Source organism: Rhineura floridana, chromosome 6 (assembly GCF_030035675.1).
Source record: "Rhineura floridana isolate rRhiFlo1 chromosome 6, rRhiFlo1.hap2, whole genome shotgun sequence".
Lineage (NCBI taxonomy): Eukaryota > Metazoa > Chordata > Lepidosauria > Squamata > Rhineuridae > Rhineura > Rhineura floridana.
Window position 1 is genome coordinate 155,189,674 of NC_084485.1, and position 27,254 is coordinate 155,216,927.

Sequence of the window (27,254 nt, forward strand, 5' to 3'; positions counted from 1 at the left end):
GTAGAAAAGAGAAGCTAGTTAAAAACAATATCTTGGAACAACAAATTACCTTTTTCACTGCTCATTTGAATGCCTCTATTTTTAAAATATCCCCCCAAACCTCAACTTGTAGATTCAAGCCTACCCTTCTATCTTTCAGATGATGGTGTTGTACATCAGAATTACTGTTATGTGGGGAGAGCTCAAATGTTCCCATATCTTAAGACCGAAGTGGTTGTCTAGCAATAGCTGTATCATGGGAGAATGCTTTGTGTGTTTGTTAATAATAATAATAATAATAATAATAATAATAATAATAATAATAATAATAATAATAATAAATTTTATTTCTACCCCGCCCTTTTTCCAATAGGACTCAGAGTGGCTTACAACTAAAAACAACACCATTAAAACATACAGAGTATATTATTAAAAAAGAATTAAACTATGAGAAAAATTAAAACCATAAAATATAGGTTAAAAACAGTGGACAATTAAAAATAATAAAATCATATAATGTAATCACCAAACCTATGACACTTAATCCTGGTCGTTCTCTATCCCAAATGCCCATTGAAATAAAACAGTCTTTACTTGTCGTCGGAAAGACGGCAAGGAGGGAGCTGATCGCACCTCACTCGGAAGGGAGTTCCACAGCCTAGGGGCGGCCACCGAAAAGGCCCTATCTCGTGTCCGCGTCATATGTGCTTGCGAAGGTGTGGGGAACACAAGAAGGGCCTCACCTGAAGATCTCAAATCCCGGACAGGTTCATGTAGGGAGATACGATCTGTCAAATAGTCTGGACCTGAGCCGTATAGGGCTTTGTAGGTCAAAACCAGCACTTTGAATTGTGACCGGAAACAAATTGGCAGCCAGTGGAGCTGTTGTAACAGGGGAGTTGTATGGTCCCTGTAACCAGCCCCGGTTAGCACTCTGGCTACAGCTCTTTGTACCAATTTAAGTTTCCGAACAGTCTTCAAAGGCAGCCCCACGTAGAGCGTGTTACAGTAGTCTAAGCGGGATGTAACCAAGGCATGCATCACCCTAGTCAGATCAGGTAGCTCCAGGAACGGGCGCAGCTGGTGCACCAGTTTTAATTGGGCAAATGCGCTCCTGGATACAGCAGCAATCTGGGCCTCCAAATTCAAAGCTGAGTCCAGGAGTACACCCAAACTGCGAACCTGAGATTTCAGGGGAAGTGCGACCCCATCCAGTACCGGTTGAATCCCTATTCCCTGATCTGCCCTCCGACTGACCAGGAGTACCTCTGTTTTGTCAGGATTTAATCTCAACTTGTTTGCCCTCATCCAGTCCATCACTGATGCCAGACACTGGTTTAGATTCCAGAAGTACAAAAAATCTTTAAAAAAAATCAAATAATGAACTGAGGGGGAGGGGGAACTGTCATGCTTGCACCCCTACCTTATCACAAGGAAGAAATAGCTGTCTGGAACCCTGAGTATGAGCACTCCTGTAGGGGTGAGGGTGTACTGCAACATTTGTTGCAGGTCCTACTTCTAGTGATTCTTCTTTGATTTTCCCTCTTAATAGCACATAGTTATGCAGATGAAATTCAGGTTTTCTGTTTTGTGTTTTGACACAGAGATACTTAGCTATTTTATACTGCACTTAAAATTAAACTCTGTTCCTTCTCATCATAGGAAATAATAGTTCTAATTTACTGTTGTATGTTATCCAGATATCTTGCCACAATCTACCAGCTGGATTGTAGTGGGACATCACAATCTTGTTTGCATAATATGAGATTTTGATGTCAATATATTTACTTGATTAGGGCCATCTGTAATTGTGAAGTTTGCCAAACATTCCTGCTTATGTTACACTTTGGAAGATCTGACTGACTGCCTTGGTTTATAGAACCATAAATTGTTTCTAACTTTTCATTTCCTTTTAGGAATGATGACTCTGAAGAGGAATTAATAAAGCCACTGCTACAAATGTAGGGCAGAACATTAATGGTGTGGGCAGTATGGACATAATGAACGGGCAGCTCAGCAATGTTAATATTGCAGCTACTGCTTCAGAGGTAAGGAGTCAATAGTAGTCAACTTAAAAAAATGCAGGAACATATATGCAACAATGCAGCTTGAAAGAAAAGTATATTTTGCCTTGCAAATATATATTGGGGTGCAGTAAATTCTTGTTCTTTACTGGAATATGTTGAGCAGGGATCATGCAACTTTGATCAATTTTCTTTATTGCATAATTTTCCTATGTTCTACTTTAACTGGAAGAGCATCTTCTTTCCTAGCTTCTTTCCTAGCTTGGGAGTCCTTTTGGACCCGTCCTTGTCACTTGAGGCACAGGTGGCCTCGGTGGAACGGATTGCTTTTTACCAACTTAGGCTGGTGGCCCAGCTACGCCCGTATCTGGACAGGGAACATTTTACCTCAGTTATCCATGCTCTGGTAACCTCAAGATTGGACTACTGCAATGCACTATACGTGGGGCTGCCCTTGAAGACGGTTCGGAAACTGCAGCTTGTGCAGAATGCAGCGGCCAGATTAATAACCGGGACCAAGCAGTCGGAACATGTGACACCAATTCTGGCCCGCTTGCACTGGCTGCCTATACGTTTCCTGGCCCAATTCAAGGTGCTGGTTTTGACCTATAAAGCCTTACACGGCACGGGCCCACAATACCTGGTGGAACGTCTCTCCCGATACGAACCCACCCGTGCTCTACGCTCAACATCGAAGGCCCTCCTCCGGGTGCCTACTCAGAAAGACGCCCGGAAGGCGACTACAAGAAAGAGGGCCTTCTCAGTAGTGGCCCCCGAACTATGGAACACCCTTCCTGACGAGGTACGCCTGGCGCCTACTTTACTATCCTTTCGGCGCCAGGTGAAAACCTTCCTCTTTGCCCAGGCATTTTAATATTTTTAATATTTTTAATATTGTAGTATCTGTATTATTGTTGTATGTGTCAGTTACATGTTTCATCTATTTGTTTAATTGTTGATTTGATGATTATGTGGTTTTAAAATTGAAATGTAAATTTATATTTTTATTGTTGTACACCGCCCAGAGAGCTTTGCTATGGGCGGTATAAAAATTGAATTAAATAAATAAAATAAAAATAAATTTCCTGTCTATTCTATTGCAGCAGATCTTGGCCAGTAAAAAGATACTTGAAGAAATACTGAAACTGTTTTAGAGTACAGTATTGCCATTTTTGAATTAGCCTTGTTAATAGCCACTCACCTGATTACCTTTGGTGAGTAAGAATCTCTTCCAAGCAGTCCACAAGGCAGCTTTGGTCAATTCTCATTGCTGCTTCTTTCAGGCTGTTACATTGTCACAAATGACGTGTGTGGACTTACAATTTTTTTTATAGATTCTTTGCAAGGTTGTTCTAAATAAGTAGCCTTCTTGCAAAACCTAGGATATAATTAAAAAGTAGAAGTCACCATTAATAGAAGAGAGCTATCTAGAGCATTAGATAAATGTGTAATAGCACTTCAGACTAGAAAGATGGTCAGTCCCCTGTCATATTAATCAGTGCATCATGTCTAACAAGAAGTGATGTCTTCCATTTTTTAATCAAATATCATCTAAAGAGTTCAGTAGGCATGCAATAGAAGTTTGTTGTTTTTTCTCTTGCAAATATATTCTCACCAGTTGATGGCAGGTTCAGCTTCACACATATCAGATTGCCACAGTGTATTTATTCTTTGCCAGACTTTGCACTGGTTTCTCCATGCCCAAGAGATGTCCAGTTAAACTATTCCTGAAATAGGTAGATTGGATCCATTGTATGGGTGCAAGCTCTGTGTCCCAATTCACATTCCAGCACAGTTTTATACTTTTTGAACTATATGATGCCTATGAAAATGTGGTGCTGTATAAGTACATGAGAACTGGCTTTTCAGGGGTCCCCCATCCCCATTTGTGGAATGGTGTTCCCAGGGAATGTGCTTGGCATCATCATTGTCAGTATTTAGGCTCCAGGCAAAGATATTTTTCTCCTAGGCCGTTGGAAGTTAAGATCTCTACTGCAGTCTCTACTGCAGTGCTCATCTTTTAGGACTGGTCCTTATTATTGTGCTGTATTGTATATTGTTTTACATTTTTTCATTTTTAATTGATTTTATCTGTTTGTGTTTTATCTTGTTAAGTCGCTTGGAGACTTTTTTATCAAGTGACTTAACAAATGTAATGAATAATAATAGGTAGACAACATGCCTTTACTTATAGTAAGGGCTGTGGGGAAATCAAGATCTAACCTAGCAGGTAAAACTTTTCTTTGGTGCTTTGGACAGATGCTAATATAATGGGCAAGTTTGGACGTAACATTCCATGGATTACCCCATCATCCCTGACGATTGGCCATCATGGCTGGGGCTTCTGGGAGTATAGAGGGACATCTGGAGGATGCCATTTTCCCCATTCATGATCTACTGGTTCCTTTCTGCTTGTGACATGCTCTTCTGATAGACTTGCTTTTTGAGCAGGTACACATTCACCTTTTCAATTTTGTATCTTTGTGTTTTGTCAGAAGAGTAGCAGCTCGGAGTCATTAAGTGACAAAGGTTCTGCTGAACTGAAGAAAAGTTTTGATGCAGTGGTATTTGATGTTCTAAAGGTTACACCCGAGGAATATGCAGTAAGTAATTAACAAGTAAATGTTTTGCTAATGTAAATAAGCCCCATTGAGTTCAGTAAGAGTTACTCCCAGGTAACTATATATAAGACTTCAGCATTAATCACTTTTTTCCTGCCTGTCTACACTTTCCATCTCCTTTCCCCGTGTTTATTACATTGTTTTAGGCAGTTGTATTGAAAGTGGGGTTTCAGTTATATATTGGTGAGGTGTGCCTTTCCTCACTACCACAAGAGTGCAGGAAGAAGTCAAGGGGGACACTCCATGGGATAGAGATGCGGTGTCAACTCTGTTGTTATGTGGGATTCCCTGTGGGGAAGGTACACCCTCAAGCAGCTGTTGGCAGCCTCAGGTTGTCCAGAATGAACTACAATTCCCATCAGCCCTGGCTATTGGCCATGCTTGCTGGGGCTGATGGGAGTGGTGGTTCAGCAACATCTGGAGTGCCAAAGCTTCTCGACACTTGCCCTAATGGTATTCCTTTTTAATTGCAGTATCTCTGGTAAAGAGAAAACATCAATGCTTTTTTGTTGGTTTGGTGATCTGCTATAAGTGTGCGGAGAGCAGATAATGAGCTGGTTTGCAGGTAATACTAAAACATATTTAGTGCTATACGCGTTAGCGAGAATGAGCCTGAGAAAAGACTTGGGATCACGTGCTCCTACCGTCCCTCTTCTCCTCTGTGCCTAGGAGGCCTTTTGCGGTGTTTACTTTCAATTTTAAAAAAACTCTGGTTTAACATTACAAATTAACCAGAACAAACTTCTGAGTTTGTAAACAAGCCAATTTTGAACCATGGGTTATGAAGCTGGCTTACTTAACCAGCCACAGTACTTTAAACCACAATTCCTGATTCAAATGTAATACTAGGACAGGATTCTTTGAAACTGAAAGTTTAAGATACGAATTTTGATAAAGAAATTGCAGAAATTTTAATTTATCTGTTTTTATAATGTGCACTAATCTGCAAGGCACTAGACTGCAGGCCTGTTGAAAGCCTAGGAAATATTTAGGGCGGAGAAAAAGACTGAGCACAGTATGATGCTGGATTTAATAATTCAACTCATGGAAGTGGAATTACCAATAATAATAATAATAATAATAATAATAAATTTTATTTCTAAGTCGCCTATCTGGCCGTATGAACAGCCACTCTAGGCGACGTACAAAAGAATAAAATAACATATAAATACAAATGAACAGCAACTCTACATAATCAAAACCCACCCACATCTTTACAGAATAAAACGAGATTACCAAAAAGTCCCATAGGCCCGCCGAAACAGCCAGGTTTTCAATTCTCGGCGGAAACCTGCCAGGGAGGAGGCATGGTGGATGTCATAGGGCAGAGAATTCCAGAGGGTGGGGGCCACAATGAGAGCTGCCTCGGCATGCAGGTTAAAGTCCCCCAAAACCAAAAGGTTGGGGGAGAGAACCCGCACGCCCGAGACAACCTCGAGCACCTCGGTCAGGGAGTCTGCCGTGCAGCAGGGTGGGCGGTACACAAGCAGAATCCCTAGACTGCCCTTAGGGCCCAACCTCCAGTACATGCAGTCAACAAACTTGGTCTCATGGAGAGGGAGTCTGGCAAAACTCAAGGACCTCCGGTAGATGACTGCCACTCCCACTCCCCGCCTACCAACCCTCGGCTGCTGCGCGTACTGGAAACCGGCTGGACACATGGCCTCAAGCACAGGAGCTGAGGCCTCATCCAGCCAGGTCTCCGTAATACACATTAGGTCTGTGTTCTCATCCACGATCATGTCATGGATGAGCGATGTTTTCTGTACCACAGACCTGGTGTTACATAACAGCAGTAGAAGGTTGGATGGAGTCGTACATCCCCCACTTGTCTTCTGGTGGTGAGCAGGCCCGGAACAGGAGATGGATATTATGCATCTATCCCTTGTTCCCCGAAACTGGCCTGGCCTGCCCCTCACACCCCTCCAGCATCTGCCGCCTAGCCTCTCAATATTGTGGCCCCCCACCCTCCCCACAGGAGCCCTCTCCAATATGCACATGTCCCCCTCCCGCCTGGGACTCGAGCAAAATCCCCCACCCCAAACATTTACCTACAAAGTCTGGATTATAGCCATTGCTTCTTCATCCCAAAAACCTATAGCATTTGGGAAGGACTTACTCAGCCTTCATTCTCTGTCATGGCAACTGCAAGCTGACCTCTTCACTACGTCTAATGTTTGTATTTTAGTTTTTGTGTTTCCTCATCCCCCTTCATCCCCCTCGCTCCCCACTTTATATAACATCATGCCTGATGAAGAGTTCTGGAGAACTCAAAAGCTTGCCACACTTTTGTGGCATTTTGGTGGGTCCCAATAAAGGTATTGCCCAACAGTGGATTTTGAAGTTTTTACTAAAAAGCTTGCTTGTTTGCTTGTGATTTTGTTTCTGAGCTACAATGGGAACTCCACTAGGACCATAAAGTGAGATATAAGTTAATTTTAAAAATGGCTTGTATACAGACATGTGAGTGGAAGGCTGCTTGTGCAATGGGGTCCACCCCAGCAGACTCCCATAACCTCTACTCCTCTGCAGCTGGGGATTCTCTTGTTCATTCTTTGCCACAGATGCATTTGTGTTTCAACAGTATTATACTCTGCTTCTTGCTTGGAAAAAAAACAAACAAAGACCAAAGTACCCTTGGCCTTCTAGGATTGTTTTTGCAGTACAGCCAGGCTTTTTTTTCTTTTTAGCTACCACCCTTCATTGCAGAACGTTGCATGATTCTCTTGAGTGGTCTAGAGTTTGGCCTTGGTGTAAAAGTGACAGTTAAATTTTCATTTAGCTAAATTTTGTTTAATCCTTCTACGACAGAAAAAGATTTCTCAACTATCCTCCTTGAGGAATCTACTGTGTGAAAGTCATATCCATTGCTTTTGTGTGTATACATTTTAGAAATTATGCTTGGTCTCCTCCACAAGGACCTATGGCTGAAGAAAATATGAGTGTAGCTCTTAATGGTTAGAGGTGCATGATGGGTCTCATATTTCCATATTCTCATCACACTAAACCATGGTTTAGCAGGGCATGCAGGAGCAGGAAATGAACTGCACTGAGCCTCCAGTTCACATACTCCCCCCTCCTCTGTTCTCCTCCCAGCTTCAAGAGAGGGGGAGTTTGGAAGGTTTTGCTTTCAGTTGACCATGTATTGTCCAGATTAACATTAACTATGGTTAGTTTCAAACAAGTGAATTTCAGTCTGGTTTCTGAAGCTGTTTTGTTGAACTAATCATGGTTAATGTTAATACAGTTTCCAACTGGAATGACTTAGGAATGTGCATAAAAATGCAATTTAAAAATAAAGTCAATACAAGTTGTATGCAAACTGATGCAGAAATGGAGCAAACTCAATTTAAGATTGGAAAATTGAGAAACTGAGAGAGAAAGTGACAAATTGGTCCTAGACCTAAATATAAAAATTCACAGTATACTGTTAAACTGCTATTTCAACAAATCTGTCTTTTGTCATGGTTTGTAACTACTGCTGAGTGTGTTACACTGGTAGGAGACAGGAGTGTAAAGTGTGTGAATTTCCAATAACACCTCTCCTGTGCAGGTGTTCTGTGGGGGAATTGTTCAAATGTTTGATGGAAAGACTGCAGGAATTATTGCAACCCTACCCTGGCAAACACACACACAAAGACAAACAACATTTTGGAAGTTTTTTTTTTTAGAAAAATTAGATTATTTTACTACTCAGCCTCTTTATATCCAATATAATAGTTTTGTGTGCTTTTATTTTACTATTTTCAGAAGGTGCCAGTGGGAACTGTGGTGTAAAAGGAATCAACACTAGAGATCATCAATTTCTCAAGGATTAAAAATCTTTTAATCTGGTAGACTTGCTGTTTGTGAGATCATTTTATCATTAAGCTTAAACTGATAATTATTAGGGACAATATAGTTGATATTAAAGAGTTTATCTAAATGAAAATGATGCCCAGAGATTTATACTGTTAAATTAAATTTGGGCTTAAGGTTGTTTCTGTTGGCTTCTATTGTACCCATAACCATGGTGAGCTTTCTTTCAGTTGTATATAATCATATGATAAATGTTTAGAAGAGATTGATTGGCTTGATTTAAGTGAAGGAAGTCTCTGAAACCTATACTTAGAAAAATATCTCTAGTGTACCAGATTTATTCAATTTGCTTGTATAATGTAAGATAAATCTTAAATCCACATTTTCCTTCTGTCAGTGAGAGATCTGTGTACTTTAATAGCATGTAAATTATCTCTAGAATTAAGCAGCTGTCATTTTTGATTGCAGCCCATATCAATTATAATTCTGCCCTGACTTACACATGTCATACAAATTGCTTATGTATTCAAAATGCTGGGTATGATCCACAAGCAGCCTGGACCATGCTATCTGAAGGAACACCTTCTTCCGTATGAGCCTTGCCTGGGTATGTGCAAGCTCTCCTCCAAGACTACATTTGAAATGAGTTGATTTTTCTCTTATCCGCTTTTTTCACTGTCCAACTTCCACATCCATACACAGAGATTGGGAATACCATGGTCTGAATGATCCTGACTTTAGCGTTCAGTGGTATATCTTTGCATTTGAGGACCTTTTCTAGTTCTCTCATAGCTACCCTCCCCAGTCCTAGGCTTCTTCTGATTTCATGACTATTGTCTCCATTTTGATTAATGACTATGCCAATCCTTATTGATAATCCTTGACAAATTCAATGTCCTCGTTGTCAACTTGAAAGTTACATAAATCTTCTGTTGTCATTACTTTAGTCTTCTTGATGTTCAGCTGTAGTCCTGCTTTTGTGCTTATCTCTTTAACTTTCATCAGCATTCGTTTCAAATCATTACTGGTTTCTGGTAGCGTTATGGTATCATCTGCATATTTTAAATTATTGATATTTCTCCCTCCAATTTTCACACCTCCTTCATCTTGATCCAATCCTGCTTTCCGTACGATATGTTCTGCATATAGATTAAACAAATAGGGTGATAAAATACACCCTTGTCTCTCACCCTTTCCGACTGGGAACCAATCCATATTCTGTCCTTACAGTAGCCTCTTGTCCAGAGTATAAATTGTGCATCAGGATAATCAGATGCTGTGGCACCCCATTTCTTCTAAAGCATTCCATAGTTTTTCATGATCTACACAGTCAAAGGCTTTGCTGTAGTCTATGAAACACAGGGTGATTTCCTTCTGAAATGTCTTGGTCCATTCCATTATCCAACGTATGTTTGTGACGTGATCTCTGGTGCCTCTTATCTTTCTAAATCCAGCTTGGACGTCTGGCATTTCTCACTCCATATATGGTAAGAGCCTTTGTTGTAGAATCTTGAGCATTACTTTACTTGCATGGCATATTAAGGCAATTGGAATTGGGATATAGAACTCTTCCAGTCTGTGGGCCATTGTTTTGTTTTCCATATTTGTTGACAGATTTTTGTGAAAATTTGGCAGATTCGGTCTCATTAGCTTGTAGCAACTCTATTGGTATGCCATCTGTACCTGGTGATTTGTTTCTTCCAAGTATTTTAAGAGCAGCTTTCACCTCACATTCTAAGATTCCTGGTTCTTAATCATACAGTTCCTCCATGAATTAATCTTTCATCCTTGCATCTCTTTTATAGAGTTCCTCACTGTATTGCTTCCATCTTCCTTTTATTTTATCTCGGTCAGTCAGTGTGCTCCCCTGTTGCTTATTCAGCATCCCTGCTCTGGTTTAAATTTCCCTTTAATTTCTCTAATCTCTTGGAATAGGACTGTTGTTCTTCCCTTTTTGTTGTCCTCTTCTATTTCTATACAATAACTATTGTAATAGTTCTCTTTGCCCTACATACTAGTTGCTGTATAGTTGCATTTAGGGTTCTGACCGTGTTTCTATCTCCTTTTGATTCTCTCTTTAACGATTTTAAGAGTTCCTTCAGTTACCCATTTTCCCTTTTTTTAACTAGAGGTAACAGCTGGTATAGCACAGTGGGGAGGAGAGCCTGGCTGGGAGTCCAGAGTCTGTGAGTTGAAATCCCTGCTCGTGTCTCCTGGGTGTAAAGTGCCAGCTAAAGATCACCCCCACAGTGAGTGGCTTAGGGGTTACATGCCCTGCCACCTATGCAGCCGTGGGCAAGCTGCATAATCCCAAGGAGCCCAGTTGCCCCCTAGCTGGCAGTTGCGGACAAAGAAGCGGCTGACCTGTGCAGCTGTGTCAAGCTGAGCAGGCCCTAACCAGCTGGGGAGGACTAGCCTCAGAGGGAGGCAATGGTAAACCCCCACTGAATACTGCTTACATGAAAACCCTATTCATAGGGTAGTGATAAGTCAGGATTGACTTGAAGGCAGTCCATTTTCATTATCTTTTTGCATTCTTCCCTGATAATGTTTCTGACTTCACTCCATAGTTCTTCTGGTTCTCTGTCAACAAGTGTAAAGCCTCAAATCTGTTCCTTATTTGATCTTTATATTCTTCTTGGATGTTATTTAAATTGTATTTTGGCATTATGATTTCTTTGTTCTTCTTTAGCTTTATTCTGATTTTTGATATTACCAGTTAATGATCTGTACCGCAGTCTGCTCCTGGCCTTGTTTTTGCAGAAAGTATGGAACTTCTCCATCTTCTGCTACCAATTATATAATCAATTTGATTCCTATATTGACCATTTGGTGATGTCCACGTGTACAGTCATCTTTTTGGTTGCTCAAAAAATGTGCTTGCAAGAAAGAAATTACTGGTTTCACAGAATTCAGTGTCTTTTTCCTGCTTCATTTCTATCTCCTAAGCCCCATTTCCCCACACTTCCTAGTTCTTCTCTGTTCCCTGCTTTTGCATTCCAGTCCCCCATGATTATCAGCACATCTTGTTTTGGTGTGGGATCAGTTTCTTCCTGTACTTCTGCGTAAAATCTTTCCAATTCCTCTTCTTCTGTGTTTGCCATTGGAGCATAGACTTGGATGATGGCTATGTTAATAGGTCTCCAGTTACATCTCATTGATATAACTCCTTCAGACGTTGTATTATAGCTTATATAGCCTACATGTATAACAAGATCACCTGACATAACTTACAGAAATGACTCCACAACAATAATAGATCTCACTGCAGGCAAAATGTCACCTAATGAAATTAGGCTTCTATCGAAAGGTCTCAACTTCTGCCCAACACCTAGAGAGCACAATATAGCACAGATGAAATGTGACATCAAAGCATTTGAAAGGAGATGTAGGTTGGCTGAATTTTTTTATGATGACTCTAAGAACAACATAGACCTCTACAATAGAGATCCTCTGCTACAGTTTCTGGCACCTAAAACTTGGACACCGAACATTAACAGGAATCCAGTCCTAGAAACCTTTGCCTTACCAATAAACAGAGTCATCAACAATCACACACCAACTCCTACTCACGACAACCTTTCAAAAGAAGAAAGAATAGCCCTAAGGAACCTTCAGATGAGAAGGGATATTGTCATCAAGCCTGCAGATAAGGGTGGTGCTGTTGTGGTACTTAACACTACAGACTATATAGCAGAAGGTCAAAGACAACTAAAGGATGAAACAACATATAAATTTCTTGACAAAGACATCACCACAGATCTCAATACTTGTATCATTACATCTATACAAAACCTTACAAGTAGGAAACTTCTTAAAGAGGAAACTGCTGATCTCCTTGTTAATCCAAATCCCACCCCTGGAAGGTTTTACATGCTGCCTAAAATCCACAAAGCCAACAATCCTGGTCGCCCAATTGTTTCAGGTAACAACACAGCTACTGAAAGGATTTCTCTGTACATTGACTTAAATTTACAAAATTTGGTGCAAAACCTCCCATCATATATCAAAGACACCAAGGACTTCTTGCTTAAAATTGAGTCTTTAAACAGGCAGTATCAATTCCACAACAATACTATACTAGCTACTTTAGATGTCACATCTCTTTACACCAATGTACCACATAATGATGGGATTCAGGCTTTAAATGAGTTCCTTAACACCAGAGATATGAACAATCCTCCAACAGAGGTTCTCACAACTTTAGCTACCCTAGTCCTGACTTGTAACAACTTTACATTCAATGGAGAACACTACCTGCAACTACAAGGCACAACTATAGGGACTCGCATGGCTCCATCATGTGCGAATCTCTTTATAGGTAAACTGGAACAGGAGATCCTCAAAAAGGCCATCAACAAACCACTTATATGGTGGCGATACATTGACGACATCTTTATGGTCTGGACGAATGGTAAAGAGAGTTTGGAACAATTTAAAAATTACATCAACTCTATCCATCCCTCTATTAAGTTTACATTTAATAGTACAAATGACAGTCTGCACATTCCTTTTCTGGATGTCCTTCTTACCATTGAAAACAACAAAATAGCCACTGATCTCTACAGCAAACCCACTGATGCCCACACCTATTTAAACTGGAAATCCTGCCATCCTAGGCATATAAAGAAGAACATTATGTATAGCTTAGCTCTGAGAATCAAACTTATTTGCAACACTGAAGATAAATACCAGAGAAGGATCAGTGAGCTTAAAGAACACCTTCTTCGAAGTGGATATTCTCCACATATTATGAATTGCAACATCCACCGAGCCTCCATTTTGTCCAGAGAAAACCTCCCCCATCATACTGAGGTGTCAAAGAGCAGTGAGCAATGGATTCCATTTGTGGTAGATTTCCATCCAGCATCTCCTAACTATCACCGAGCAATCAAGGAGAGCTACCCATTGGTGGCAAACTCTGAATATCTTACCAGAGCCATCAGCAGGCCTCCTGTTATAGCATTTCGCCAGCCTCCTAATTTGCGCAGACTGTTAGTGAGAACTGTGCTTAAGCCACCTATCACCAATCCAGGGTCTCATCCTTGTCACTCCACTGTGTGTACCTCAGGGAGACAGCCACTTTTACAAGCACTAGGACAGGCAGGACATATTACATCAAACAGAACATCACCTGCAGGTCCTGCAATATAGTTTACATCATCGAGTGCAAAAGACCAGGATGTCTGTCGGGACGCGGAATTGGGGTCCCGGGGATTTAGAGTCGGAAGATGAGGGGGAGGGGAGCCCCCTGTCAGACTTGAGCGAAGGAGAAGGAGAGGAATGTCCAGAGATAGGGTTGCCCAGCAACGGAGATCCTGGGAGCGCCAGAGTCTCGGAGCCAACCTTGAAAGTTCACACGCCTCCCCCTCCGCCCGGACCTCCCCTTACGCCCATACCGGAGTCGGAATCTTCAGAAGGGCGGGAAAGTGCACTTCGCTCTGTCAACTATCTTTCCATGTCGCAGGATCTGTAAGTCAGTGGTGCTTTATGAGAAGGCGCAGCGTTTGTGTGGATGTCACTCTAATAAAAACTGAATTGCTTTCACCCGCTGGTCTGGTTCCTCAGTCTCATCCTGGACCTGACAACAAGTCAACGGATGAACAGGAAACAGGCAAAACGCAGACTTAATGTTGCATTTCGCCAACAATGCCTTCCACCCAGCCCGCTTGAACCACCCTTACCACCTCATCAAAGGAAAACTAGAACACCCAGTCCACGTGAAGGCCAGTGGGCTGGGGGCAGCGTTGTACAAAGGCCCCCCGATGACCCAGCCTCCCTCCAAAGGAGTGCTGGTTCTACCTGTGCGGATTACAACTGCCAGAGGAGTGATGTTCAACTCTACTGCCTTAATCGACAGTGGAGCCTCCACCAACTTCATCGACGCAAAGCTGGCCAAGCGTTATGGCATCTCTAGCTGGACACTGGACACCCCCCTTTCCGTGGAGACCATTGACGGGAGACCCCTGAAGTCAGGGGGGGGTAACGCAAGCCACGGAGGAATTGAAGCTTCAAATTCCCGGGCATGAAGAGCTCATCTCACTGCACGTGTCAGATCTTTCAAGCTTTGAGGTGATTCTGGGGATGCCCTGGCTCACCATGCACAAGCCTAAAATAAGTTGGAAGGAGGCGGTGGTGTGGTTCACATCTCAGTACTGTCAGGAGAACTGCCAACCAGAAGGAATCAAGAACACCTTAGCGGGAGCCATACAAGAGGGCACGCCAGCGATGCTCCCTCCGAAGTATGAGGAATTCCAAGATGTGTTTGACGAAAAGGAAACGGAAACCTTACCCCCCCACCGTCCTTACGACTGTACGATCGATCTTGTGCCAGGGGCCAGCATACCGTCGGGAAGGATTTACTCGCTCACAGAGACTGAAAGGGTGGCTCTGAAGGAGTTCTTGGAAAAGAACCTGAAGCGAGGATTCATTCGCCCGTCACAGTCTCTGGCCGGGGCGCCTTTGTTGTTCGTGAAGAAGAAGGGGGGGAGCTCAGGCCGTGTAATGATTACCGCGCACTGAATCAGATCACCACCCCTAACAGCTACCCACTGCCTTTAATCTCAGAGTTGCTAGATCGGCTACGTTCAGCCAAGATTTTCACGAAGTTGGACTTGCGGGGAGCCTACAATCTAATCAGAATGAAGGAGGGACATGAATGGAAAACGGGGTTCCTCACGTGTTACGGTCAATTTGAATACCTTGTCATGCCGTTCGGGCTTTCGGGAAGTCCAGGAATTTCCCAAAAATTCATGAACGATGTATTTAGAGACTTACTGGACATGTATGTAATCTGTTACTTAGATGATATCCTGGTGTTTTCGGAGAATCAAGAGGATCACGACCGACACGTAAGAACCGTGTTAAAGAGACTGAGAGAAAACCACCTGTATGCTAAGTTGGAGAAATGTGGGTTTGACCTCGAGTCTTTGGACTTCCTGGGGTATCGAATCTCAGCGGGAGGAGTGGAGATGGACCCAGGGAAAGTGAGTTGCATAAAGGACTGGGGGCAACCCGTCACGAAAAAGGATGTGCAACGGTTTCTAGGGTTTGCTAACTTCTACAGGAAATTCATCCTGGGGTTTTCCAAACTAACGGCTCCCCTGACCGACTGTTTAAGGGGAAAGAAAAAGTTCCAATGGACGGAGCACGCTACGAAGGCTTTTGAGGAGTTAAAAGAGAAATTCGCTACCGAACCCATTTTGCGCTTTGCTGATCCGAACCGTCCCTTCATAGTGGAAGCTGATGCCTCGGACTTTGCCATCGGGGGGGTTTTGCTACAAGGAGATCCCGAGGGAAAGGAGTTGTACCCCTGCGTATACTTCTCTAGAAAGTTAAAGCCTGCAGAGAAGAACTACACGGTCTGGGAGAAGGAGTTACTGGCCATTAAGGACTCTTTCGAGAACTGGAGGCAGTATTTGGAGGGAGTCTCCCATCAAATTGAAGTGCGTTCCGACCACAAGAACCTGGAAAGTCTGCAAATGGCCAGGAAGCTGAACCAGAGGCAGATCAGATGGTCCCAGTTCTTCGCCAGGTTCAACTTCAGGATTACGTATCACGCCCAAGCCAAGAATCAGAGAGCCGACGCCTTGTCCAGGCAGCCGCAATTTAAGGAGAGTGAGCCCCAGGACCAGCCACAGTACGTGATCCCGCTGGAGAAATTAACACTAGGATCATGCCAACCTTCATGGGAGGAAGAGCTCAAAAGAGCGCAACGGGAAGGGACGGGCATGCAGCAGTACATTCACGAGGCGGGGCAGGATCCAGGCTCAGAGGTGAATTTCTACTGGCAAGATGGGTTGTTGTGGTTTAAAACGGCCAGGGTCGTGCCAGAGGGAGACTTAAGACTCAAAATTCTACGCCAGTGCCATGACTCTGTCACTGCAGGACACTTCGGGATTTACAAAACCATTCAGAATATAGCTAAAGACTTTTGGTGGCCGAAGATGCGCCGGGACGTTGAGGACTATGTGAAATCCTGTTTGGTTTGTATGCGAGCTAAACATCAAACGGGAAAACCGGCAGGGGTGTTACAACAGTTAAAGGTCCCCAGTGAGCCTTGGAAGGACCTTTCCATGGACTTTATAACTGATCTACCAAAGTCACAAGGGATGACTGCCGTTCTAGTCGTGGTAGATCTACTTACCAAGATGGCACATTTTCTCCCTTGCCCGGGGCCCTTAGAAGCGAAAGAAACGGCCAAATTATTCATCAAGGAGGTTTACCGGTTGCATGGATTGCCCAACAGTGTAGTCTCGGACCGAGGGACTCAGTTTACGGCTAAGTTTTGGAGGGCGCTCTGGAAGCAGCTGCAGACGGAGTTAAAACTCTCGTCTGCCCATCACCCCCAGACAGACGGTCAGACGGAACGCTTGAATGCCGTTTTGGAGAAATATTTACGCTGTTACGTTTCTTACCAACAAACTGACTGGACTTCGTATTTACATTTTGCAGAGTTTGCCTACAACAACGCCTTACACTCCAGCACTCAGCAAACCCTGTTCTTCGCAAATTATGGATTTCATCCTAAAGCCTTTCCTAGCAGTTCGGAGGGAGTGTTGGTGCCCGCCGCTGAAAAATTTCTACAGGAGTTACAAGCCATCCAACAGACCCTGAAACAACAACTGGACGAAGCCAAGACGGAGTACAAGCAAGTTGCCGATTTACACCGGAGAGAAGCCCCCCCCCTTCAAGCAGGAGACCAGGTATGGTTGTCCACTCGATTCCTCCCAATGCCAGGCAAATGCAGAAAACTGCAAGATAAGAGGGTGGGGCCTTTTGAAATAGAGACTCAAATTAATCCGGTGGCGTACCGGCTGAAGTTACCCGATTCATTCAAAGTACACCCTGTGTTTCATCGATCTCTGCTCACCAAAGCAGCCCCCCCAGTGAGTTGCGGCCAGTGGAACCTCCAGGGGCTCCGATCAGGGTAAATGAGCAGACGGAGTACGAAGTTGAGGACATCTTGGACTCCCGAATAAGACGCAAGAAATTGCAGTATTTGATCCATTGGAAAGGGTACGGGTCTGCAGATAGGAGTTGGGAAAATGACGTTGATGTGCACGCTCCAGAGTTAGTGAAACGGTTTCATGAGTTATTTCCCCACCGTCCCAAGCCAGTTAGAGGGGGGGGCTCAGCCTGGAAGAGGGGATGATGTCGGGACATGGAATTGGGGTCCCGGGGATTTAGAGTCAGAAGACGAGGGGGAGGGGAGCCCCCTGTCAGACTTGAGCGAAGGAGGAGAGGAATGTCCAGAGATAGGGTTGCCCAGCAACGGAGATCCTGGGAGCGCCAGAGTCTCGGAGCCAACCTTGAAAGTTCACACGCCTCCCCCTCCGCCCGGACCTCCCCTTACGCCCATACCGGAGTCGGAATCTTCAGAAGGGGAGGGGCTGGCGCTTCCCCCCTCACCGCGTACTCAACGACGAGTGAAGAGACAAGAAAGGGGGAGGGGGAGACAGGTGGCCCCTGAGGGTGGATTGAGGCGGAGTGAAAGGCTTCGCGCCCGTTTGGGTCCTACTTAAGAGTTGGGCGGGAAAGTGCACTTCGCTCTGTCAACTATCTTTCCATGTCGCAGGATCTGTAAGTCAGTGGTGCTTTATGAGAAGGCGCAGCGTTTGTGTGGATGTCACTCTAATAAAAACTGAATTGCTTTCACCCACTTGTCTGGTTCCTCAGTCTCATCCTGGACCTGACAATGTCATATCCAATACGTAGGAAAAACCACAACTGACCTACGCACACACTTCAGGAACCACAAATCAGCAATTTTGACCAAAAAAGTGGAGCAACCAGTTGCAAAGCATTTTAACATCGAGGGTCACAGCCTGTTGGACTTTTCCATTACAGCGATAGAGATGCCAGCAGATCCAGCAGCACTGACTAAAAGGAAGAACTTTTGGATATACTCTCTGGACACATTGGCACCACATGGCCTGAAACTGGAGGACAGTACCACCACTACTTAGCTTCTGCAAATGAAGCCCCTCTGAGCATTCTATCCTCAAAGCTCTATAACTGCCACCTTGGTAACAGCATTTGTATGTTGGCAGCTGATGAAGGCGGATGCTGAAACATTTTGTTAATATAATAAAAACCTCTGTTTGGTTAATCACAATTACGTTTATATATATATATATGTTTGTAAGAAACATAAAAAACTGAAACATTGTTTGCATAAGTGTTCAACCCCTGTGCTGTAGAAGCTCGCAGTTACACAGATGAAAGCAATTGCCCTATTGAAGACACAGTTACCTTACCATTGGCCTCCACCTGTGCGCCATTAAAGTTGCTGTCACATTGTCAGGACAAAACCCCCACTGTTGAAGGATCCTTGGTCAGGCTGTGAATCTGAAAGAAAATGAAGACCAAAGAGCATTCTACAGAAGTGCAAGATAATGTAATACAAATGCATACATGAGGAAAAGAGAACAAAATAATATCCAAGTGTTTGGATATCCCAGTGACTACAGTTGGATCAATAATCGGGAAGTGGAAGCTGCATCACACCACCCAGGCGCTGCCAAGAAAAGTCTGTCCCTCAAAACTCAGCGCTCAAATAATCTATACTAGTCACGATTGCACGGGGGTAAATCCCACTGAACTCAATAAGCATGCAAATACTCAGACCTGCTTTTTCCCTCCTCCCCCTCTCCTCTCCCTGCCTCTTTCCTTCTTCCTCTCCTCCCCTCTTCCTTCTTCCTCCTCCCCTGCCCACTCCAGGCCTCCCTCCCCATGGTCAGTTTCACCTATCCTAAGCATGATTGCAGGGGAGTAAATCCCACTGAACTCAATAAGCATGCAAATGATCAATCCATTCTCAGCAAACTTGCACAGGATCCCATTTCTTGCCTCCCGGATTAAAAAGCAGAGAAATTCACTAATAGGCAAAAAACCTTGCAGTTTAAGAACGTACCTATAGCCCACAGATATTTGTATCACACTTTAAAAATCAGGGAAATTGGTTAGCTATAGTGAATTCACCAGGGGAGCAGGAGGCCTGACCTCCTCTCTGAGATACTGTACTGCCCAACAAATTTGTAAAAATGCAAACACAATTTGGGTTGGTCTTTCACAGTCCAATCTACTTTCTGTGTAGCTTGGAAGAATTTATTAACATGTGCCTCTGAGCATATGGGTAGTGGTGGCAACACCTGCAATCAACCCAAAGAACAGAAACAAGACATGTGCTGTGCTGTGCTGATCTTGTTTTAGCAGGGTGGAAACAACAATATTAAGACAGTTGATATAGTTCAGATAGTCACTTTAAATATATTTGATTTACTTTTCAATTTTAGTGAAGGTTCCTATAGTAAATCATTCTCTTTTGCTTCTGTTTCTGTGAATATGTGAACTACAGCAACACTTTGCAACACTAAAAAAAAAGCTCCAAAAACAATTATGGAATAATGGCACTGACTATTCTGCAGAATAATTTCCAGTGGACACGAGGAGTGTCTTCAGTTTGCACAAGATAAAACAGTGGGAGGTGAAATATATTCTAGCAAAATTCTAGGTGTGCTCTATGTTTTTAATTGACCGTGCCCACCTTTCCTTAAGTGGAGTAGGTTAAGCATAGCAGGCTGAAAACATGCATCTTGGGTAGGCCAAGTTTGTTTATTTCAATAGCTGGAGTCATTGCTTAAGTAGCAACATATTGTAATCAGTCTGATTTTACATCAAACTGCAGTTTTGAAACAAAAGGCTATCTTCACCATTATGTGACATTGACCAATAAAAAGGTCTTGAAATTAATAAAAATCAATTTGACATAGATTTCTAGGATGAATAATGAGAGAAATATAATTTTCTAGGTTAGATTCTCTGTAGAAACAGTAGTAACACAGCAAAGAAGCAAAGTAAGACAAACACCAACAAACATACAAAAATGTAATTCTCCTTCTTTGGAGATGGCAGGTGTTGCCACCACTACCCATATGCTCAGAGGCACATGTTACCAAATTCTTCCAAGCTACACAGGAAGTGGATTGGACAGGAAGTGAATTGGACTGTGAAAAACCAACCCAATTTGCATTTTGACAAATTTGTAGGGCAGTACAAGATCTCAGAGAGGAGGTCCGGTCTCCTGCTCCCCTGGTGCATTTACTACAACTACTCAATTTCCCTGCTTTTTAAAGTTTGATAGAAATATCTGTGAGCTATAGGTACATTCTTAAACTGCAATATTTTTTGCCTATTAGTGAATAACTCTTAAGTGTTCTGTTGGGATTTGATATTTATGATAGCTCCTTATTTAGATAATATTTTAGATTATCTATTTTGAAATTAAATATGAGTATCTGGCCAGTTTTCTGTCATGTGTTGAATTTGTTGGTTGTAGTTAGTTACTGCTTCCAGTGTTTACATGATCTAAATTGTGGGCACCATTTTTCAAAAAAAGACTACAATACGGCCCCGCTTCTCAGCACCCCGCTTCTCGGCATTCTGCTAATACGGTGCCAGTGGGGCAATCAGCTGTAGGGGGGGCTGGAGCTCCTGGCACTCCAGTTGATCGTGCTGGAGGAGGGGAAGATCAGCTGTCGCATGCTACAGCTGATCTCTTCTGGCACGATCAGACTCCCCCACTCCAGCTAATTGCGCCGGAGGAGGGGATCAGCTGTAGCATGCTACAGCTTATCTCTTCTGATGCGATCAGTCTCCCGCTCTAGCTGATCGTGCTCGAGGAGGGGAAGATCTGATCTCCTCCTCCTCTGGTGCGATCAGCTGGTTAGGTTCCAGGACCCCACGCTACAGCTGATCCGCTTTTTGGGGTTTTTTGCTTTTCTGCGGGGGTCTGGAACCTAACCTGCCAGATGAGTGGGGTCCTACTGTACATCAGTTTGTCCTTCCTCTTCTAGATTCGCTAGCATCAAAGCCTCTGCTGCTGTAGGTAGGTCTTACATCTTGTTTCTTTCAGGCTTCCCCTTGATTTTCCCTTATACTGGAAGCTGAGGTGACTCATTGTAGGGTTGGGGAATGCTGGGAGGACACACTATTATTCTGATCGCAATTTTTCTAGTATTAATTAGTAAAAAGCAAACCCAATCTTAAGTATGCATTTCAAAGAATATAACTCTTAATTTTCTTATTTTTTCCCCCAAAGGGCCAGATAACTCTAATGGATATTCCTGTATTTAAAGCTATTCAACCAGAGGTAGGTGTTTCTTATGAAACCTTTTGGTTTTAAATAAATTCAGGTCAAGTTTCTTATTATTTCAATCTACATAAATATCCAGGAACTAAAAATATGTCCCTGTGCATGCATACATACACAGATTATTTGTTTTTCATGTCTTATAATTTTTAAACTGAACCAAGTGATGTCACTTGAAATTAATATGGTTGACAATTGAACCGCGTGTAGGCAAAGACAGGAAACAATATGATGAAGTATATTTTTGCTATTCATTTGTTTTCTTTATATGGAGTTGAGCATGTAGGATGGAGAAGGCAAAAAAATTCTAGCTTTTATAGTTTTCCTGTTTGAGTACGGAAGAAACAATTAATGTTCAAGCATTATCTGATAACAAAGTGGAAAATTACAGTTACAAGGGTGTTCCACTTACTCATTAACTATAATTTGTGTTCACCTCGTAAATTTTATTCTCCCCCAGGTAATCTCTGCTTGCCAAAAATCATGGGGCAAGTGTAGGAGTGTCTTGCATATTTGGCTAAACTTTCGACTAAGGGGAACATTTTCAGGCTCAGGGCTCAATTACCATGATGGAAAGCTGTCAGTAGTCACAGTCCATAAGTGGACAGGACTTAAACAAAAGTAAGTGTGGCCAGACACCCACAAAGTTATTCCCCATGGAAGAGAGGCCGAATATTTAATTCTTAGTAACTCCACTCAAGTTTCATCTATTTTTTCCATAGACTGTTTTTTACAAGGTTTGTTAAAGACCCCGTTTCTGTCCTGACTGTGCAAAAAGGCAGAAAGAAGGTGGAATCATAAGATTTCCAGAAATGTTTAACATGTAGGGGAAAATCCAGTTTTCTTCAGAAGAAAACTTTTTTGGGGGCGATTGAAATATATGCAGCGCCTTACTTTCTTATCGAAACTAAATTTATTTTACTGCCTTAACAATGTAATATTTAGAACTTATTTGGAATATCAAACTATGCTATTTGGCGTAATTATACAATTTTAAAATTGTAAATCCCTTAGTTTTGTACAAGCAAAATTGTGAATATACCCAGTCATTGTCCACTTGTTTCTATGGGTTGGATTAGAGCTCAGGGTCTCACCCAAACGTACAGATTTTTCCTCTGAGGTACTGAAGCCCACAACAGTTTCTGCCCCACCTCCTTTGCCCTTCTTACCCTCCAGCATGTAACAGCAGTAAGCTGCTTGTTTCTCAGTCTATAGCAGGATGTCTTTTGTGAGAGTAATGAGAGGGGAGAGGTGAAGAAGGTGACCATAGTGGAGGGGCCAATGTCAGAATGGCAGCAGAAGCAGGATACATTTCTAGTGCCTCTAAAATAGTGTAATGGTGACCAGAGGAAGGGAAGCAATAATTCCTTTCATGAACATGGTAGCAATCTGTAACGGCATCATTGCTGCCATCGGTGCTTCCCTATGCTCCTGAGATTATGTAGGCAACTAAAAAAAAAAACTTTCTGCGTTAGTCAGTTGACAATTTCTGATTTTAAATGTTTGTTTTTTGAATATGTGTATGACTGTTGTAAACCACTTTGATTTTTTATGATATATCAGTATACAAATGTTTTTTAAATAAAATATAAATAAATCATGGATTTGAGTGGTGTGTGTGTGTGTGTGTGTGTATATATATATATACACACACACACACACACATACACACACACACAAGTACTCATTCATTCATGCATATCTTGGCTAATTAAACTAGAATTTTTGGCTTAGCATTACATGCAGGTGTGGCCAGTGATTGATTTATTAAGGTCATTAAGTGAGCTTCGTGACTGAGCAAGGATTTGATTTCAGTTGTATATCTTCATTCGCATTGTATCAGGTCTTAATTAATTAATTGAATCATTTTTATCCTGCTCTTTTAGCTTAGTTAAGTAAGATGAAAATCATATAGAAATTTGAATGTATTAATCTGGGATTTAACAAAGATTATGGTTTCTTTGCACATTGTAAAGATTCAATATAACTTGTGTTATTACCATACATTTAAAGTTGATGTTTTCACTTGATCAGCTTTTATTTACTTTTCCACCTTGCTTTCTCAAGTCTCAGCCCTGCATATGAAGAAGCACAAAAGCATGTGCCATTTTGTAATAAAACACTTACTAAAAATTAGTTTCAAGGTGCCATCAAACACTTTTCTTTTAAAGAAAAATGACTATAGGTTACTGTCATGAGTAATGGCAGTGATGAAAAACTTACTTATCATGGTTTATTGTGCATGAGCAGTGTGCTCCCACTTAATTCTTTCACAGAAATGAGCAAGGGAAAAGAAACCAGGGAGCCACAATTTAAGCTCGGGTGCCTCTGATGTCCAAACCTGGTATTGTGCTTTGTTCCTCCCTAACAAGACAGGATGGTTAGTTAGCTTACAAATCCTGGGAGCTATAAACCACAATGCAGTGCTTGGGCATGGTGGAGGAGCCAAGGTTAATTGCAGCTTCCTAGTTTGCATCTCCCATTTGCACTAGATGAGGAATGAGGTGGGATTGATTGAACAACATGCATAATAAACCAGCAACCCTGGCTTATTGTGATGTGTGAACATGGCCACAGCCTGTGTCTCATGTACTTTAACTAAGATGTAACAACAAACTACCTTATGTCACCTTTTAATGTTTTAATATTTATTGTGGCAGAAGATTTTTGTGGAGAAAAAACAACTTCATTAAGTGCATGGATTACTATCCTCGCTTGGCATTGCGTATCTCTCTAGATAACCATGGATAGAGATATGGGTGGGCAGGATTACAACCAATGGAGCTGAAAGGCCTCAAAATACAGGGAGCAGTAACAATAGGTCTGTGACATTTCTTTGAAGAAATCCAGTTTCTACAAGATAAAAACAGAGACCTATTCACATCAGTCATAGAATCATAGAATAGTAGAGTTGGAAGGGGCCTATAAGGTCATCAAGTCCAACCCCCTGTTCAATGCAGGAATCCAAATCAAAGTATTCCTGACAGATGGCTGTCCAGCTGCCTCTTGAATGCCTCCAGTGTCGGAGAGCCCACTACCTCTCTAGGTAATTGATTCCATTGTCGTATGGCTCTAACAGTTAGGAAGTTTTTCCTGATGTCCAGGCGAAATCTGGCTCCCTGCAACTTGATCACATTATTCCGTGTCCTGCACTCTGGGACGATTGAGAAGAGATCCTGGCCCTCCTCTATGTGACAACCTTTCATGTACTTGAAGAGTGCTATCATATCTCCCCTCAGTCTTCTCCAGGCTAAACATGCCCACTTCTTTCAGTCTCTCTTCATAGGGCATTGTTTCCAGTCCCCTGATCATCCTTGTTGCCCTCCTCTGAACCTGTTCCAGTTTGTCTGCATCCTTCTTGAAGTGTGGAGACCAGAACAGGATGCAGTATTCAAGATGAGGCCTAACCAGTCCTTCGTGGTGATATTTTGCTAACTGTGTGGTACAAGTTTAACATTAGTTCTTGGAAAGAAACACACAGTCCTCATTAAGTCTCAATTAAATAAAATCAAAATTAGTAGTAAATTCTAGTCTAGTAATTTCATACTGGACTCTCCTTTTGAGTCTTTGAGGTCAGCAACGCTATTTACTTCTGGTGGTCTGTTGCTGGTGAGTAGTGAGGCTGTAAAGACCTCCTTAAGAGAGGAAGTGGTACAAACCTCTTAAAAGAGGTGGTAATCAGGCCACTTCTGAAAAAACCTAACCTGGATTCTGATGAGAGCAATTATAGCTGTTTAACATCCACTTCCTGCACAGAGTATGTGAGTGTGTTGTTGCTGGTCAACTTCAGTCACTCTTGAATGAAACTGACTTTCTCAATTCATTGGGTTTTAGACCTGGGTTTGGAATGAAGCTGCCTTGGAGAGGAGGAAAGGTAATGCAATCTTGGTATCCTTCTGAATAGGCCATCTGAATTGGAGATTGCAGGTTGTGCATTGCAGTGGCTACACTTCTACTTGTTCAATCCCAGAAGGTGGTAAAAGGTAAAGGTGTCCCCGCACTTGTAGTGCAAGTCGTTTCTGACTCTTAGGGTGACGTCTTGCGACATCTACTAGGCAGACCATATGTATGGGGTGGGATTGCCAGTTCCGTCCCCGGCCTTTCTTTACCCCCCAGCATATGCCGGGTACTCATTTTACCGACCACGGATGGATGGAAGGCTGAGTGGACCTTGACCCCTTTTACCGGAGATTCGACTTCTTCCTTCCGTTGGAATCGAACTGCAGCCGTGAGCAGAGCTTTGGCTGCGTTACTGCTGCTTACCACTCTGCGCCACGGAGTGTTATTGCCTTGCTCCTTAGCAGATATTTTATTGGATTTGATAGGGCTCTGTGTATTCCCATGCATGAAACCACAAGGATAGATCATCCAGAGATTTGGACTGAAGTGTCATCAGTATGTGGATCACACTCAGTGCTACTTCTCCTTTTCATGTATTTCAGGTAAGGTAGTGAGAGTTCTGAATAACAGTTTTGACCAGGGCCAGTAAACTGAGATTCTATCCAAACAAGATGGAAGTACTATTGGTGGATGGTTCATCTGCCAAGTTGAGTGATGTTCAACCTCTTCTGGAAAAAGTTGCACTCCCCCTTAGAATCAGGTTTGAAATTTGTGAATGCTCATAGATCCAGTGCTGTCACTGGAGGCACAAATAGTCCTGGAGCACTTTTACTGTCAACAGCCTTGCTGCAGTTACCCATGCTCTGGTAACCTCCTAGTTGGAATTACTGCAATCAGTGTCCCAGAAACTTCAGGTGGTCCAAAACTGGGCAGTAAAATTATTAAGAGAGGATGGATGATATTACTATATCATGCCAGTTCTTCTTCATCTGCAGTTCATTTCTAGCCACATTTGAAAGTGCTGGTTATAATCTTTAAAGCCCAAATTACTTAGAGCCAGGTTACCTTAAGTATCGCCTCTTGCCATGTATACCCACTTGGACCCAGAGGTCATCTTCAGAGACCCTTTTCCCGGGAGAACATTAAGCTGCTGGATGGAATACAAATGACATAAACAAAATTTTAGGTTAGGAACCTATCTATAAATGAGGAAAGGCCTGCCACCCGAGGCTTGAAAAGTGTTACTGTTCAGGATGGGTTGCCAGTTATTGATGAGAGTTGTTCGTGACAACAACTGGAGTTTGGTTACTTACATGCTATTCTATAGTAGGGAACCCCTTGCTCTGGGCTTGTAGGACCTCTTCCACTTCATTGAGTAGTTCTAATTGTTTGGGGTATGAATACTTGTCAGAGTAACTGGGACAAATGATCTTGTATTTTAGAGCTTGGCTACAGATGAAGACTTTGAAGGATGTGCTCTGAGTGATATCATAGACTGTTTATAAAATATTAAATTCTTCTAATTTAAATTAATGAAATCTGCTACTTAAAAATTATTTCTGAGCAAAGTTGTTATTTTGGGATGATTATTGTACTTTTTATTATTATTCCAAATGCTTATTAACATTCTATATTTAGAAGTTTTTAGCTGTTCATACATATCAGATCAGCAGAATTTAGTGTCTAATATGTTACTAATAAAATCTGCTTTTGAGAAAATAAGTTTACATACACATGCATGAACATTATCTTTCAGTTAGCACTGGGCTGTTTTTGAGGTGCTTCACTGCTGTGTTCTGTCTGGCATCCTTGTATACACCAAAATTACCAGATAATGAA

General features: G+C 42.4%; 1 protein-coding gene across 3 annotated transcripts in view; it reads left to right on the forward strand.

Annotated features, from left to right (window-relative positions):
• RALGPS2 (Ral GEF with PH domain and SH3 binding motif 2) overlaps positions 1-27,254 on the forward strand; it is a 217,627-nt gene that overhangs the window by 42,200 nt on the left and 148,173 nt on the right. For 2 of the 3 annotated variants that reach the window (XM_061634215.1, XM_061634214.1), the window contains exons 2-4: positions 1,896-2,027; positions 4,499-4,606; positions 21,525-21,575. In XM_061634215.1, the coding sequence (XP_061490199.1) occupies positions 1,971-2,027; positions 4,499-4,606; positions 21,525-21,575 (216 nt within the window). In that variant the 5' untranslated portion in view covers positions 1,896-1,970. Of the gene's footprint in view, positions 1-1,895; positions 2,028-4,498; positions 4,607-5,097; positions 5,190-21,524; positions 21,576-27,254 lie in introns of those variants that run through there. The other variant, XM_061634216.1, reaches the window with a different exon arrangement.